The sequence below is a fragment of the Podarcis erhardii genome, assembly GCF_964252035.2.
Source record: "Podarcis erhardii genome assembly, chromosome: 10".
Lineage (NCBI taxonomy): Eukaryota > Metazoa > Chordata > Lepidosauria > Squamata > Lacertidae > Podarcis > Podarcis erhardii.
In genome coordinates, this window is record NC_138500.1 from 5,001,064 (window position 1) to 5,017,504 (window position 16,441).

Consider the following 16,441-nt stretch of genomic DNA (forward strand, 5'->3'; position numbering starts at 1 on the left):
GGAAATCGCTTGAATGTCCTGGAAAATCTGGACGTTTGGCAACCCGCATCAGAAGTGTAGATTTTGGTGAATTTCCTTTAAAAATAGCTCAAAAACTGCCCACTTTTTTCTTCTGACATTTTGAAATACGGCAACCCTATCTTAAAGAGCATGATTTTATGGTGTGCTACACAGCGGGTGTCGCTATGGGTTAAACCACAGAGCCTAGGACTTGCCGATCAGAAGGTCGGTGGTTCAAATCCCTGCGACGGGGTGAGCTCCCGTTGTTCGGTCCCTGCTCCTGCCAACCTAGCAGTTCGAAAGCACTTCAAAGTGCAAGTAGATAAATAGGTACCGCTCCGGCGGGAAGGTAAACCGCGTTTCCGTGTGCTGCTCTGGTTGGCCAGAAGCGGCTTAGTCATGCTGGCCACATGACCCGGAAGCTGTACACTGACTCCCTCGGCCAATAAAGCGAGATGAGCGCTGCAACCCCAGAGTCGGTCACGACTGGACATAATGGCCAGGGGTCCCTTTACCTTTTCCTTTACACACAGGGCCGTCTTTAGCATATGTGCCGCCGGGGTGCAAAGATCCGCCCAGCGCCCCCAAATTTAGTTAATTTCATGTGCACGGTGCTGTTGAGAATGACAAGCGCCATCGTTGAGTCTGACAAGCACCGTCATTGAGTCTGACAAGCAGCGCGTCTTTGATAAATGAGCACACAAAATAGAAAGTCCTTTAGTGAAACAGTAGATATACATTTCGGTAATTCCTAGGTATATATGTATTTTGTTTTTCTAGCTTGATCAAAACTATTTATTATTTCATAACGGGTAGATAGCTAGGAGCTTAGGCGGCTTCAGGGGCGGGTGCCTGGTGCCCCCCAGAATTCGGCGCCCGGGTGCCCCACACCCCTTGCACCTCTGGGTAAAGACGGCCCTGGCTACACAAGGCCAGATGTGGATAGGATTGGGGGGAAGTCTCCTGCCTCAGTGGACCCCCCAGTTAAGATCTGGGGTGGGGTGGGGTTGATGTCAACAGGAGAAGAGGTGAGCCAAACTCAGTTCACTCAACATTGACACAGTGTTAGAAACTCAGATATATCAGTTCAAATGGCTCCTTAAACCGGGCTTGCAGTCACCAAAACGGAATGCCTAGTTGCCATTCTGAGGCTCAAAAGTATTTTCCCATGCAACTCTTTGGTTCCTGAAATTCATTCTGATTGTGCGGGATAGAAATTGACAATAGGATGTGTTGCCAGTGTGTGAAAACAGACCAGACCCAAGGATCCCCAGATGTGGAGAATTGAGGCGCCAACGGACATCTTCTTCTTTTTTATATACCATATTTTTCGCTCCATAAGATGCACCTGGTTTTTAGAGGAGGAAAACAAGGGGGGGGGGGATATTCTGAACGAAACAGTGGATGTATGATTTTTGTGGTCCATGCTGTGGCCACAGACATGATATGTGATTCGACAGTGAGGTTGGGGTAGCCCAATGCAAAAATCCTGAGGATCCATGTGGATCCGTGCTTTGTAACCATGTTTTTGCACCATTGCGGCCCCACGAAACTGTGGATGCGTGGGTTTTTTGGGTGCAGGCTGTAGCCATGGACATGCTATGTGATCTGATGGTGAATTTGGGGTAACCCAATGCAAAAATCCTGAGGATCCATGTGCTTTTACCTCCCCCCTCCCAGGCAGCCTCTTTTAGCGCTAGCGTCCCTTATCTCCCGATCGCTTGCCGATCAGCAGCTTTCTTTCAACACTCCCTTCCCTCTTTCTAAAAAAAAAAAAAAAGCAAAAAAAAAGCACAATCTGTTTTTTGTCCCTGGGCAATTCGGCTCCAGGGACCATGCATTCACTCCATAAGACACACAGACATTTCCCCTTACTTTTTAGGAGGAAAAAAGTGTGCCTTATGGAGCGAAAAATATGGTACCTGAAACACAACAGCATCTCCGGGTCTTCTGGCGGTTCCCTCCCTGCAAGAAGTGAGGTTGCAGGGAACCAGGCAGAGGGCCTCCTCGGTGGTGGCGCCCTCTCTGTGGAACGCCCTCCCACCAGATGTCAAGGCAATAAGCAACTATCTTACTTTTAGAAGACACCTGAAGGCAGCCCTGTTTAGGGAAGTTTTTAAATGTTTGATGCTGTATTGTGTTTTTAATATTAGGTTGGAAGCCACCAGAGTGGCTGGGGCAACTCAGCCAGATGCGTGGGGTATAAATAATAAATTATTGCTATTGTTATTAATATTATACCTTCTACTAGGCTTCATTGCACTTTCTGCATCGGGCTTGAAATAAACTATTTCCATCTCGGGTCCAGGGCTGCTGCCGAATTGAAAGTGTTGCTATTAAGTGAGGGCGAATGACCTAAAGCAAACAGACATCTTCAGCGCCCAATGCAGAAAGGCGAGGGCGTTTCGGTGGTGCAGAAATCTGAGTAACGCTGGCTGAACTGGTTAGGGGGATCAGGGCCTGGGGCTTGTTGTGAGGTTAAGCCTCAGAATCTCTTCAGGGCAGTCCACGGGACCATAAATTGAGAGCTTAGCACCAAGAATGCGAGGAGACGATTTTGAGAAGGTCACCGAAGCACGTGGTCTCATTTTGATGGCGTTGCAAAGAATTCAGTTCAGCTTAGTCTTGTAGGAAAACGCTCCTGTATTCAAGGTGCTCACATGGGTGCTTAAAGCCTTGAGGAATCCAGGCCACAAATACCTGAAAGGCTTGCTCCTCCCCTACAGACCCTCTCGGTGGCTGAGATCTAAAGAGGGGACCCTCTTGGTAGCTGCTCCACCCTCACAGGGTCTTCTTGGTGGTGGCCCCTAAGCCGTGGAATTCGCACCCCAAATAGGTGCTTCTTGCCTCTTCATTGCACATCTTCTAGCAAATGTTGAAGACATATCTATTCACTTTGGTCTTTGATGCATGGCAGGTATGTTTTTAGGTCCCTTATTGTTAGGGTTGTTGTTGCTTAGTCGTTTAGTCATGTTTAACTCTTCGTGAACCCATGGACCAGAGCACGCCAGGCACTCCTGTCTTCCACTGCCTCCCACAGTTTGGTCAAACACACTGTCCCACCATCTCGTCCTCTGTCATCCGCTTCTCCTTGTGCCCTCCATCTTTCCCAACATCAGGGTCTTTTCCAGGGAGTCTTCTCTTTTCCTGAGGTGGCCAAAGTATTGGAGCCTCAGCTTCAGGATCTGTCCTTCCAGTGAGCACTCAGGGCTGATTTCCTTAAGAATGGAGAGGTTTGATCTTCTTGCAGTCCATGGGACTCTCAAGAGTCTCCTCCAGCACCAGAATTCAAAAGCATCCATTCTTCGGCGATCAGCCTTCTTTATGGTCCAGCTCTCACTTCCATACATCACTACTGGGAAAACCAGAGCTTTAACTAGACGGACTTTTGTTGGCAAGGTGATGTCTCTGCTTTTTAAGATGCTGCCTCGGTTTGTCATTGCTTTTCTCCCAAGAAGCAGGCGTCTTTTAATTTCATGGCTGCTGTCACCATCTGCTGTGATCACGGAGCCCAAGAAAGTAAAATCTCTCGACATCTGCAAGGTTGGTCTCCCCATTCCATGTACAAACCCTGACCCAGAGAGGCAATGGGAAGCTGCCCCGTACTGTACCCAAGCGGTGAGTGTCGGAGATGACCGTGCACCCCTCTGTCCTGTAACATCTCCGCCCCTCAGGATCTGCCGCCTGAGGCATCCGCCCAAGTCCGCCTAACGGTTGAGCCAGGACGCCACTCGCTAATCACAATTCCCAACAACGTTTTGCACAAAGCACCCTCCACTGTTTGCACACATTTGGGCTTCCCTGTGCTCCCTCAGGCAATGGCGGAGGCTGGTCCGACGACTCGGGTGCTCCCGGCTTTGTCATCGTTGCTGGTACCTGAGAGGCCTTTTTTCTCCACCTGCTCCCATCTGGAAAAGGTGGAAGTGCCGCGCCTGCCGTTGTGCAATACTCCACGGAAGAGGCTTATTCACCCGCTGACACCCACGGCTGCCTTTTGGGAGTCGGCAGATTCTCTCGCTGCGCAGGCAGAGCTCCAAATCCCAGCTCAGAAGCTGGCTGGGTGTGACCGTGGCCCAAGCAAGGCAATAAACAACAAGACTTCACCTTCCTCTTCTCCCAAATCTACGCTGAAGGCTCTCCCAAACTTCCAGAACAAGATTTGGGGGACATGCAAGGAGAGGAGAGGAAGATGACGTCCGTGGTCAGATATCTGTTCCACTTGCACCGAGACACCTTTGGGTGGCCTTCTCAGTGGTGGCTGCCCCCAGGCAACTTTGGAACTCCCTTCCTAAGGAAGCCAGACCGGCTGCCCTTTCACCGGAAGGCAAAGACTGTCTTTGGGGAACTGACTTTTTCTTTAAGGAAAGGGCTTTTAATGTTGTGTTTTATTAAACTTATTTCAATAGATTTTATTTTTCCCCACTTTCACATTTCTTTAGTTTGTGTGCTGTTTTCGTTAACCGTATTTCAACAGATTTGTTTTTCCTTTTATATTGTTTTATAATTATATTATCGAGTTAAAGGTAAAGGTAAAGGGACCCCTGACCATTAGGTCCAGTCATGACCGACTCTGGGGTTGCGGCGCTCATCTCGCTTTATTGGCCGAGGGAGCCGGCGTACAGCTTTCGGGTCATGTGGCCAGCATGACTAAGCCACTTCTGGCAAACCAGAGCAACACACGGAAACGCCGTTTACCTTCCTGCTGGAGTGGTACCTATTTATCTACTTGCACTTTGAGGTGCTTTCGAACTGCTAGGTTGGCAGGAGCAGGAACCGAACAACGGGAGCTCACCCCATCGCAGGGATTCGAACCGCCGACCTTCTGATCAGCAAGCCCTAGGCTCTGTGGTTTAACCCACAGTGCTACCCGCGTCCCTATTACCGAGTTACTTCCAAACAATTATCTCCTATGCTTTTTTCCCAAAGTTTCACAAATTGGTTTCACATCAAACAAGCACACGGCTTCCTATGTTGACTTCCCAACTTCACATCCAAAGTGTTTATTATCAAACCCTTTTCTGCTACATTATGCACCAGACATCAATTACAAAAGAAACCCTGTACAATCAGGGGTGAAGGTGGTGCTGTGGTCTAAACCACTGAGCCTCTTGGGCTTGCTGATCAGAAGGTTGGCGGTTTGAGTCCCCTCAATGGAGTGAATTCCTGTTGCTCTGTCCCTGCTCCTGCCAACCTAACAGTTCAAAAGCACAGCAGCGCAAGTAGATAAATAGGTACCACCATGGCGGGAAGGTAAACGGCATTTCCGTGCGCTCTGGCTTCCATCACAGTGTTCCGTTGCGCCAGAAGCGGTTTAGTCATGCTAGACGCATGACCCAGAAAGCTGTCTGTGGACAAACACCAGCTCCCTCACTCTGAAAGCGAGATGACTACCACACCCCATAGTCAAATTCAGCTGGACTTAACCGTCCTTTACCTTTTTACCTTTAGCACAATCATTTTATCAATTGTTTGCCGCTGCTCCCATCTCGAATCCTGCCCACGGTTTCATTTGACTATACAGCGGTAACTCGGAAGTCAAACGGAATACGTTCCAGAAGTCTGTCCGACTCCCAAAATGTTCGGAAACCAAGGCATGGCTTCCGATTGGCTGCAGGAAGCTCCTGCAGCCAATCGGAAGCCTCGAACGTTCGGGTTCCAAAGCACGTCGGCAAACCGGAACATTCACTTCCAGGTTTGCGGCATCCGGGAGCCAAAAACTTAGACTCGCAAGGCGTTTGGGCGCCAAGGTACGACTGCAATACTTATTTGAATAGCAGCCTTTTGTCTTTTATCTCTGTTTTAATTTTTGTAAGCCACCCTGAATCTTGGTTCGGGGGAAAGGCGGGATATAAATAATTACAGTCACACACCCCCATCCATTCCTTTGCCTTTCCAAACTTGTGGGGGGTGGAGTAGGGAGAGCCACTGAAAGAAACGACTGAAAAGGGGTCCGAGTGTGACCCATGTGATTTCCTCCCCAGGAGGCAGAAGGAACTGAAAGCACAGTCTGTTCTATGTATGGGGTTTACTTTTTTGGTGGCTTTTTTTGCTTATTCTTCTCCCTGGAGACATGACTCATTTCATGAGGTCTAGCGCCTGAAATGCGGAAAGAGGCAAACTTGTAAAGAAATGAAACCAATTCACCTGAAAAAAGGGGACAGATGGACAAGCACGCCAGGGCCGGATTTAAGTTTTGATGAGGCCCTCAGCTACTGAAGGTAATGGGGCCCTTGATATGTCCAGCTGTCCTTTGTCAACAAAAAATGGTCGCCGTTTTTTGTGCTGAATACATGCTATATGGTAATTGATGGACCTAATAGGTATCTAAAGCCTTTTGCACATATCAAATAGGAGCCTACACAGCACAAAACACTGTTGCTGTATGTAGGTTTTATTTTATTAGTTTTTTATCTTATATTTTGGAAATGTACATCGAGGTTTTTTCCACTTTGATTTTTTTTGGGGGGCCCCCAAGAGAGTGGGGCCCTAAGCTAGAGCTTGTTTAGCTTTTACGTAAATCCAGCACTGACTGGCACACACAGCAACAGCCGCTTCCACACACATGTTTCATGTGGGGTTGCCGTCGGACCCTGAGAATCATCTAGTCCAGGGGTCAGCAACCTATAGCTCATGGGCCACAAGCAGCTCACAGGGGTCATTTAACTGGCCCCCGAACCGAGCTGCCCGCTTAGCGAGTCCCCACACGCTGTGCTAAACTGGCACAGCGCGGAGCAGGGACTTGCTTCCACGGTGCCGGAAATCGCACATGCGCAGACACTGGAAATCGCATCTGCGCAGACGCAATCCGGTCCACGGAGCGATCTCCACGGGAGTAAACCTGCCCAGGCGAGGTAAACCTTGCCCGACCCCTGATCTAGTCCAACCCCCTTCAATGCAGGAGTCTTTTGCCCGACGTGGGACTCGAACTCACAACCTTGAGCTCAAGAGTCTTGTGCTCTACTAGCTGAGCTATCGACAAGATGGCTGCCAATTGGGATGGCTTCAAAAGAAGATTAGACAAATTTACAGAGGAGATACAGCTGTCAATAGGTAGTAGGCATAATTGTGACTCTGTGCCTGCATTGCTGGAAGCAGTAAGCCTCTAAGCTTTTTCTTAAGATTCAAGGCAGGCAAAAGAAAAGTCCTTCTTAACACGGCGCAGAGTTGAACTATGGAACTCCCTCCCACTGGAAGCATAGCTGTCAACTGTCCCTTATTTGGCGGGAAAGCCCTTATCCCAGCGCCGTGTCCCGCTGCTGTCCCTTAATGATGATGTCCCTTAAATTTCCCGGGTTTCAAAGGAAGCAGCTCCTCTCCCTCCCTCCCTCCCTGCCGGCCAGGGAGGAGGGAGGCTCCAACTGTGTTGCTTGGCTGCGTTGCTCACCCAATAAGGAGTCTGAGAACAACTGGGGGGTGGAGCTTGCATGCCTTGTGCCGATAAAATCGGCCGCGTTGCCTGGGGACTCGCCTTTGCTCAGCGCTTCCCAGCGGAGAGGGGACGGTGGTTTTCCTTGCTGCATCCCCTTTGCCGGGTTGCTGCGCTGTGGGAACCACCACTTGAGGCTTCGTTTGGCTGCTGGCTGGGCTTTCTGCCTTTGGCTTGGGGGGATCAGAAGTTGAACATACCTGTGCTCTGAAAATCCCTTATTTTGGCTGCTGATCCCTTATTTCCGAGGCTGCTGGTCCCTTATTTTCAAATCTGTAAGTTGACAGCTATAACTAGAAGCAGTGACGGGACCAACCTAGATGTCTTTCAAATAGGATTTGGCAGGTTCGGAGAGGAGAGGGCAGTCGATGGCGGTTATGCTCTGTGGATGGTTGAAGACATACCCGGCAAGTGTCCCCCAAAACACCCCGGTTTTTATCAGGAGAGCACGGAGGCCTTTTTGTTTGACGTGATTTCGCAGCACTTGAAAAAGGTGCTTTCCCCCAGGGCTGCGATGTTTTTTGGAGGGGATATTGTGTTGCACTAAAAAATAATAATGATAAGATGGTGTTCCAGCTTTTGGCTTCACCTTGTTGGAAGGTATGCGAAGGCCACAAAGACATCAAAATCCCAGTTGCTAGGGGAGGGGTCTTTTGCCGAAATCCTGCTTGCAGCTTCCAGACAGATCTGGTTGGTCTGATCCAGTAGGTAGATCTGTCTTCCTCTGTCACAGTAGCTGGGAATCTGCGGAGATCTGCTCTTGTGCTCAGTTTCCGCTGTTCTGCTTCCCATCATGGGCATTTAGTCAGTCAGTCCCTTTGCAAACAGGGCGCTGGTCTATCTGGGCTGCCTTTGGTCGGATCCGGCAGCCAGGCCCTATGTTAAATGAAGCTACTCAGGATCAGAGCCACGTGGATTTTAGCCAGCAGTCACCGTACGGGGGAAACACAAAACCACCAACGCAGTTTCAAAATAATTCGTTCTTCCTAGGGAGCTCAGAGAACTGAAAAGGGGAAGGTCAAAGACTTCTGGTTCATTTCTGGTTTCAGCAACGGCCAATGTTTTCTGGTATAAAACAAAACTAAGGTGCCAGTATAGAATGGGCACACGCAAACACGTGCCCCTATTTTCCAGGGATTTACAGAAGCTGTCCCATTTTCTGATTTGATCCTGGAATGTCTTGCATTTCCTTTTTTTGTTTGTTTAGTCATTTAGATCTTTCCCAACATCAGGGTCTTTTCCAGGGAGTCTTTTCTTCTCATGAGGTGGCCAAAGTCTTGGAGCCTCAGCTTCAGGATCTGTCCTTCCAGTGAGCACTCAGGGCTGATTTCCTTCAGAATGGAGAGGTTTGGTCTTCTTGCAGTCCATGGGACTCTCAAGAGTCTCCTCCAGCACCAGAATTCAAAAGCATCAATTCTGTTGTTGTTGTTGTTTAGTCGTTTAGTCGTGTCTGCCTCTTCGTTACCCCATGGACCAGAGCACGCCAGGCCCTCCTGTCTTCCACTGCCTCCCGCAGTTTGGTCAAACTCATGCTGGTAGCTTCGAGAACACTGTCCAACCATCTCCTCCTCTGCCGTCCCCTTCTCCTTGTGCCCTCCATCTTTCCCAACATCAGAGTCTTTTCCAGGGAGTCTTCTCTTCTCATGAATTCTGCTCAGCTTTATTTAAAAAAAAAGTGTCCCCGGATTCATTGAAAAAAATCTGGTAACCATATGATAGATAGATAGGTAGGTAGGTAGGTAGGTAGATAGATAGATGATAGATAGATAGATAGATAGATAGATAGATAGATAGATGATAGGACAAGATACAAGGGCTGGAAAGGAATGAGCACGTACAGTGGTGCCCCGCAAGACGAATGCCTCGCAAGACGGAAAACTCGCTGGACGAAAGAGTTTTCCATTTTGGAGGTGCTTCGCAAAACGAATTTCCTATGGGCTTGCTTCCGCTAGACGAAGAGAATCGCGGAACGGATTCTTTTCGTCTTGCGAGGCACCACTGTAAATAAATGTGACCGTCCTTTTGGAGTAAAACCAGCAAGATTCAAGCACGCTCTTCTGATCGGGCTGCAAACGAACCATGCAACACCGCAAGGAGAAAGCAAAGTTTTGCTGGAGCGAAAAGACTGGTTTGGCAAGCGCAGTCTAGGTGTTTGGGAGTCGTCCTGAGGCGCAGGAATGCCCCAGGGAATCTACAGAGAAGAATGTGTAGCCTTGGCATTTAAGTCTCCTCAGCTCCTGATACTGCTGCTAATCGCAGGGAGCTGGGATTTTTCCATGGAGAGCAACTTCTTCCCCCCCCCCCAACCCACCCCCTCGGACACCTTTGTGGATCTGTCTGATCCCCGCGGCTTAAAGCTGTTTGCAAGTTGACAGCTGCAGAAAATCATCGGAATAAACCACGGCTGCGTCCTGAAACCAAGGCAAGGAGACTCAGCGGTTTGTTTAAGGGTGCTGGGAATTGCAGCCTTATCCGGGGCGAACTACAGTTCCCAGGATGCTTGTTTGGTTGGGTGTGCTCTAAATATGCATTACACACACAGCCTCTTTCCCTTTTTTAAAAAAACACACGCATGATTGATTTCCAACCGTGCAACAAGATTGCGTCCTCTTTCTCGTTCACACGCCATGATGGTCTTTTCAGGGTTCGGCTCAGGAGCTCTGTGGGTTTCTGAGGCTGTGTCACTGCTTCCTCTTATGATATAATAATAATAATAATAATAATAATAATAATAATAATAATAATAATAATAAAATTTATACCCCCGCCCATTTGGCTGGGCTTCCCCAGCCACAAAATATTAAAATACCATAATACATCAAACATTAAAAGCTTCCCTAAACAGGGCTGCCTTCAGATGTCTTCTAAATGTCAGATAGTTGCCTGGTTGCCTGAATATTTTCTGAGGTGGAAAAGGAAATCCAGTTACCAATGCCGGAAAGTGTTGTTATAAGAAAAAACTGCTCCTTTTCCCTTATAGGGTACCCAAAAGCCCATATAGAGTCCTTACGTGGGTTCCTTATTGGTAGGAGAAAATAACAGAGGCCAACCAGAGTATATTGAGAAGCAAAGCAGCTAGTAAGCCCGATCTTTATCAAACTGTTGCAACAGGGTCCCCACTCACCCCATGCAGGAGGGAGGAGAACCCAAAACAATGGTGCGCAAGCCCTTATATGTACTTTTGAAATTGCCCACCCTGTAGCCCAAGACCACCCCCCAAAAGCATCAAACATACATCACAGAAGGAGGTGGTCTACAGCAGAAATCCTGCCTGCCAGGATACCTGATAATGGTCACTGATTGCATTGCCTGGGCAACCTGGCCATCCTTTTGTGATGGTAAATACATTAGTTCCTGACTCCAGGTCACAGGCTCACCCTATTCATACGCAAATACGCCCTTAAGACAGGATTTGCAAGCAAAAAGACAATGGGAAAGCGTTCCCCATTTGCCTCCCTTCCTGCAGAGGAATATCTGAGGTCACTGGGAGAGTCAAAATGGCTTCAGGATTGCTCTCCTGTACTGTTTCAGACACGTGATTCACATACTTATGTATGTGTTTGCCTTGTACATTGATGGACATATGATTTATATATATATATATATATATATATATATATATATATATATGCAGGTTTTGGTGTCCTCGGGTGTCTTCCCGTGTAAAAGTTGGGGTGTCTAGGCGACGTTTCGACGAGGTCTCACTCGTCATCTTCAGGCTGGTGCTTTCGGCTTCTTGTTACTGGAACAGAGCAGGATCTCAGTGTTTGAGTTCCTATAAATACTGTAGAGGGGGTGTGGTGTATAGCCTCCAATGTTCTGGGCAGAGAGGAAGTTCCCAGGCTAGTGTGCCTTTTCTTCTTTTGTTCCTTAATTACTTGAGAGATATCTTGAGTGAAGGATGGCCCTCCTTCCTTATATCAAGGGCACTACAGATAAAATTAGCAAAATCCTCCATAAACACAATATCAAAACAGCCTTTTGCACCAACCAAAAAATAGCCAATATCCTCAGAAACCCCAAGGATAAAATCCAGTTGGAAAACCAAGGGATCTATGAAATACCCTGCAAAGTCTGCCCAGCCACGTACATTGGACAAACAAACAGACGAATAAATGCACGTATCGCAGAACACAAGAATGCCGTCAAAAAAGAAGAAAAAACTTCCTCTCTTTTCCAACACATGAAAGAAACAGGACACGAAATTAATTTTGCAGATTCCAAATTGCTCTTTAACACGGAACATCACCACAAGAGAATAATCATGGAAGCCATTGAGATAGAGAAACACCCTCACAACATGAACAAGCGTGACGACACATCCCGCTTGCCAGACATCTGGAAATTAGCCCTCCCCACAAAAACTGACACCAGATCCAGAGGCACACAGAACGCCAACACCAATCAACCACACCAGACCCAAACCCAGACCCTCTCCACAGATGAATTACAGACACCATCCAGTAGCCAATCCATGGTGGCACCTCCGGATGCTGCACCCCCCTGCAATCCCTACACAGATCTGGCTGACACAAGCCACAAAACCACAGCTCGCCCCTATACACGAAGCCAAGCCAGAGCACAACTAAGTACAGTACAGCCATCTTCTCAGGAAAACTCTTCACAAAGTTCAAGAGGTCAAGACACAAAGACTTTAACAACTAATCCACACCTAATGACCCACCTAAGTGGTACTCAGGATATCACTCAAGAAATCACTCAAGATATCTCTCAAGTAATTAAGGAACAAAAGAAGAAAAGGCACACTAGCCTGGGAACTTCCTCTCTGCCCAGAACATTGGAGGCTATACACCACACCCCCTCTACAGTATTTATAGGAACTCAAACACTGAGATCCTGCTCTGTTCCAGTAACAAGAAGCCGAAAGCACCAGCCTGAAGATGACGAGTGAGACCTCGTCGAAACGTCGCCTAGACACCCCAACTTTTACACGGGAAGACACCCGAGGACACCAAAACCTGCATTCCTGTACCCGTGAAAATCTACGAAAGCATATATATATATATATATATATATGAGAGACCTTAGAATTCCTTTTTTTTATAAATAATATTTATTAAAATTTTAAAGGTTACAAAAAGAAAGAGTAAAACACCATATCAAACAAGAACAAAACAACGCATCACAGTAAGAAAGAAGAAGAAAGAAAGAAAAACACAGCTAATCTTCCCATAACTTGTCTTTCATTTGCTTGTTTCCTTGACCTCCTCACACCTCCCTTTTTTGTATTCTAGTTCAGTTAACTATTTCAGCAAATCCTTTCCATCTTTTCCACTTTTTGTTCTGTAATTTATCTTACTATAATGTAACTTTACTTTCCCTCCTTTCACCAATTAACAGTCTATTTTTTCCTAAACCCTTATAACATTTCTGCTAAAACCACATAACTTCATTCCAACATCCTTCTAACATTCCTTAATTTTACAATGTTTCTGTAGATAAACTTTAAATTTCTTCCAATCATCTTCCACTGACTCTTCTCCCTGGTCTCGGATTCTGCCAGTCATTTCCGCCAGTTCCATGTAGTCCATCACCTTCATCTGCCATTCTTCCCCGGTGGGTAGATCTTGTGTCTTCCAGAGACCTTAGAATTCCTATAACAGTGTTGTGAGGGAGGTCAGGGAAAAGTTGTGGCTGCTCTTATTCCTGACCCAAGCGTAATACTCAGCGGAGGGTTTGTCTCTGCTTTGCAGCTGGCGACTTGTTGGGGATTTCCCTGTTTTCTGCTTGGCCTTGTAGCTGTCGCACCTGTGGAACCAGAACTGGGAGGTTCTGAGTCATCGGCGGAGATTAGAGTCATCCCTCGGCTTAAAATGGGTGGCATGCCTTAGAAGCTTGCGAGGCCCCTGGCGGAGAGGAAAAGAGCCGTTTGCAGTGACTGCTATTAAGAGAAGAAGGATTGTCGCCATCGCTGTCTACCTGGGTAAGGTTTTTTTCTGTGCTTCCTCCTAAGAAGGAAGGTTCCCCGAACCAACACTTAACGGAGTGGCTGCAAAGAACACGCTGGAGGAGATCGGGAGAAGATGTTTCAGGTGGAATTTTTGTGCTTCCCGGCTGGATGATTTCAAAGGGTTTTAGGGCAGGCTTCAAAATATTTAGGGGTATGCGTGCTCCTTTCATGACAGCAGTCATGAAATTAAAAGACGCCAGCTTCTTGGGAGAAAAGCAATGACAAACCTAGACAGCATCTTAAAAAGCAGAGACACTACCTTGCCAACAAAGGTCCGTACAGTGGTACCTCGGGTTACATATGCTTCAGGTTACACACTCCGCTAACCCAGAAATAGTGCTTCAGGTTCAGAACTTTGCTTCAGGATAAGAACAGAAATCGGGCTCCGGCGGCGCGGCAGCAGCAGGAGGCCCCATTAGCTAAAGTGGTGCTTCAGGTTAAGAACAGTTTCAGGTTAAGAACGGACCTCCGGAACGAATTAAGTACTTAACCTGAGGTACCACTGTATAGTTCAAGCTATGGTTTTCCCAGTAGTGATGTATGGAAGTGAGAGCTGGACCATAAAGAAGGCTGACTGCCGAAGAATGGATGCTTTTGAATTCTGGTGCTGGAGGAGACTCTTGAGAGTCCCATGGACTGCAAGAAGATCCAACCTCTCCATTCTTAAGGAAATCAGCCCTGAGTGCTCACTGGAAGGACAGATCCTGAAGCTGAGGCTCCAATACTTTGGCCATCTCATGAGAAGAGAAGACTCCCTAGAAAAGACCCTGATGTTGGGGAAGATGGAGGGCACAAGGAGAAGGGGACGACAGAGGACGAGATGGTGGGACAGTGTTCTCGAAGAGACCAGCATGAGTTTGACCGAACTGCGGGAGGCAGTGGAAGACAGGAGGGCCTGGCGTGCTCTGGTCCAGGGGGTCACGAAGAGGCGGACACAACTAAACGACTAAACAACTAAACAACAACAACAACATGCTCCTGCGTCCCCCCAGAAAAAAACTGCGTAAACCCACTGACATCACGGTCCACAGCCAATGGCAACTGCCAAAGAAGCAGCAGCAACGTCTGCCCCCCCCCCAAAACCTGGCAATTGGGGTGATAGTGGACAACCTTGTCTAGTTGCTTTTTGTATCTTACAATCATCCATTATCACCTGATTTACAAATTTTGGCTTTTGGTTCTGAATATATTGCTTGTATTCCTTTTAAAAATTTGAATCCACCATTCATTTCTTCAAGCACTTTTGTCATGAAATTCCAAGAAACATTGTCAAAGGCTTTTTCGGCAACTGTAAACATCATTGCTGCATCATTTTCATTTTTGACCTCCGGGTATTCTATTACATTCAGAATATTTCTTATATTCTCTTTCATTTGTCTACCTGGAAGGAATCCTGCCTGATCTTGATATATATACTCATTTTTTTCATTCTATTAGCTAAAAAAGTTTATAATCATTATTTATAATGATTATTTAACAATCATTTATAATCATTATTTAACAAGGAGATAGGCCTATAAATTTTAATTTGCAGCAAATCTGAATTTTGTTTTGGAATTACTGTAATATAAACCTCTCTCCGTGTTTCTGGATTTTCACCTCTATTTAAAATGTCATTCATAACATCTTTCAATGGGTTTACCAATTATTCACTTAGTTTTTTATAATACTTGCCGTTAATCCATCTGGACCTGGAGACTTCCCATTTTTTGTCCACTTTATTGCCTCTAACACTTCTTGATTTCTCTTTGATAGTGTTGTGGGTGGTTTGGGGAGGTAAAGCTGGCTTCTGTATACCCAGTGCTTTTTCCCCCCTTAAAAATGTTTAGGGGTACTCTCATTTTGACTCAAGAAAATCACCATGTCTTTCTTTTTTCTTTCTTTCTTGTTTCTTTTGTATGTGATAAATGTGAAAATCAATTAAAAAAAAACTGGGGGGAAAATGAATCATAGAATCATAGAATCATAGAGTTGGAAGAGACCACAAGGGCCATCGAGTCCAACCCCCTGCCAAGCAGGAAACACCATCAGAGCACTCCTGACATATGGTTGTCAAGCCTCTGCTTAAAGACCTCCAAAGAAGGAGACTCCACCACACTCCTTGGCAGCAATTGATTTTAGAATGTATTTCAATTAATTGATTGTGATTTTATGTAAATTGTGTTATTTTTACTGTTGTTAGCCGCTCTGAGCCCGGCTTCGGCTGGGGAGGGCGGGATATAAATAAAAATTATTATTATTATTATTATTATTATTATTATTATGCATTCCCTGCAGCTTTCGGATCGAATGCAAGGGAAGCCCCACAAAGAGCCCAATGCAGCGATCAAACCATAACGTCGCGAGTGTGTTTCCTCTCGGAGGCCATGCGCTTCCTGACCGATTCTGCTTTCTCCTTGCAGGTCAGGCGGTCGGTCAGTCGTCCCTCCGGTGACGCCACCATGAGCTCTCATCCCCGCCGCGTCCGCCTGAAGCCCTGGCTGGTGGCCCAAGTCAACAGCGGTCAGTACCCGGGACTCCGCTGGGTGGACACCGAGAGAAAGCGCTTCTTCATTCCCTGGCGCCACGCCACCCGCCACATCCCCAGCCAGGACGACGAAAACACCATATTCAAGGTGCGTGAGAAGGGAGAGGTCTAGCTTCCCGGCTAAAATTTCCCGCTACATCCCACATAACAGTGCCTTTTTTAAAAAGTAGGAATTAGGGCTGCAACCGTTAAACCAGCTTGGCTTAGAGTGCTTCCCAAACCTGGGTCTCTAGCTGCTGTTGGACTACAACTCCCATCATTCCTGACCACTGGACGATGGGAGTTGTAGTCCAAAAACAGCCGGAGACAGAAGTTTGGGAAACACTGGCTTATAATAATAATAATAAATTTTTATTTACACCCCGCACTTCCCGGTTCAAAAACCGGGCTCAGGGCGGCTAACAACAAATTTAAAACACTTAATTATAAAAGCAGCATAAAAGACAGTGTAAAAACATGAATAACAATAAAAATCAAAAATCAGTTACCGTATTTTTCGTCCCATAGGATGCTCCGT

The 16,441-nt window shown here is 46.8% G+C and overlaps 1 protein-coding gene across 4 annotated transcripts in view; it reads left to right on the top strand.

Moving 5' to 3' along the window:
- Window positions 1-16,441, top strand: part of IRF5 (interferon regulatory factor 5) — a 47,199-nt gene that overhangs the window by 10,712 nt on the left and 20,046 nt on the right. For 2 of the 4 annotated variants that reach the window (XM_081879976.1, XM_081879977.1), the window contains exon 2: window positions 15,800-16,012. In XM_081879976.1, coding sequence (XP_081736102.1) covers window positions 15,800-16,012 — 213 coding nt within the window. Of the gene's footprint in view, window positions 1-10,472; window positions 10,979-13,066; window positions 13,371-15,799; window positions 16,013-16,441 lie in introns of those variants that run through there. The other 2 variants (XM_081879975.1, XM_081879978.1) reach the window with 2 other exon arrangements.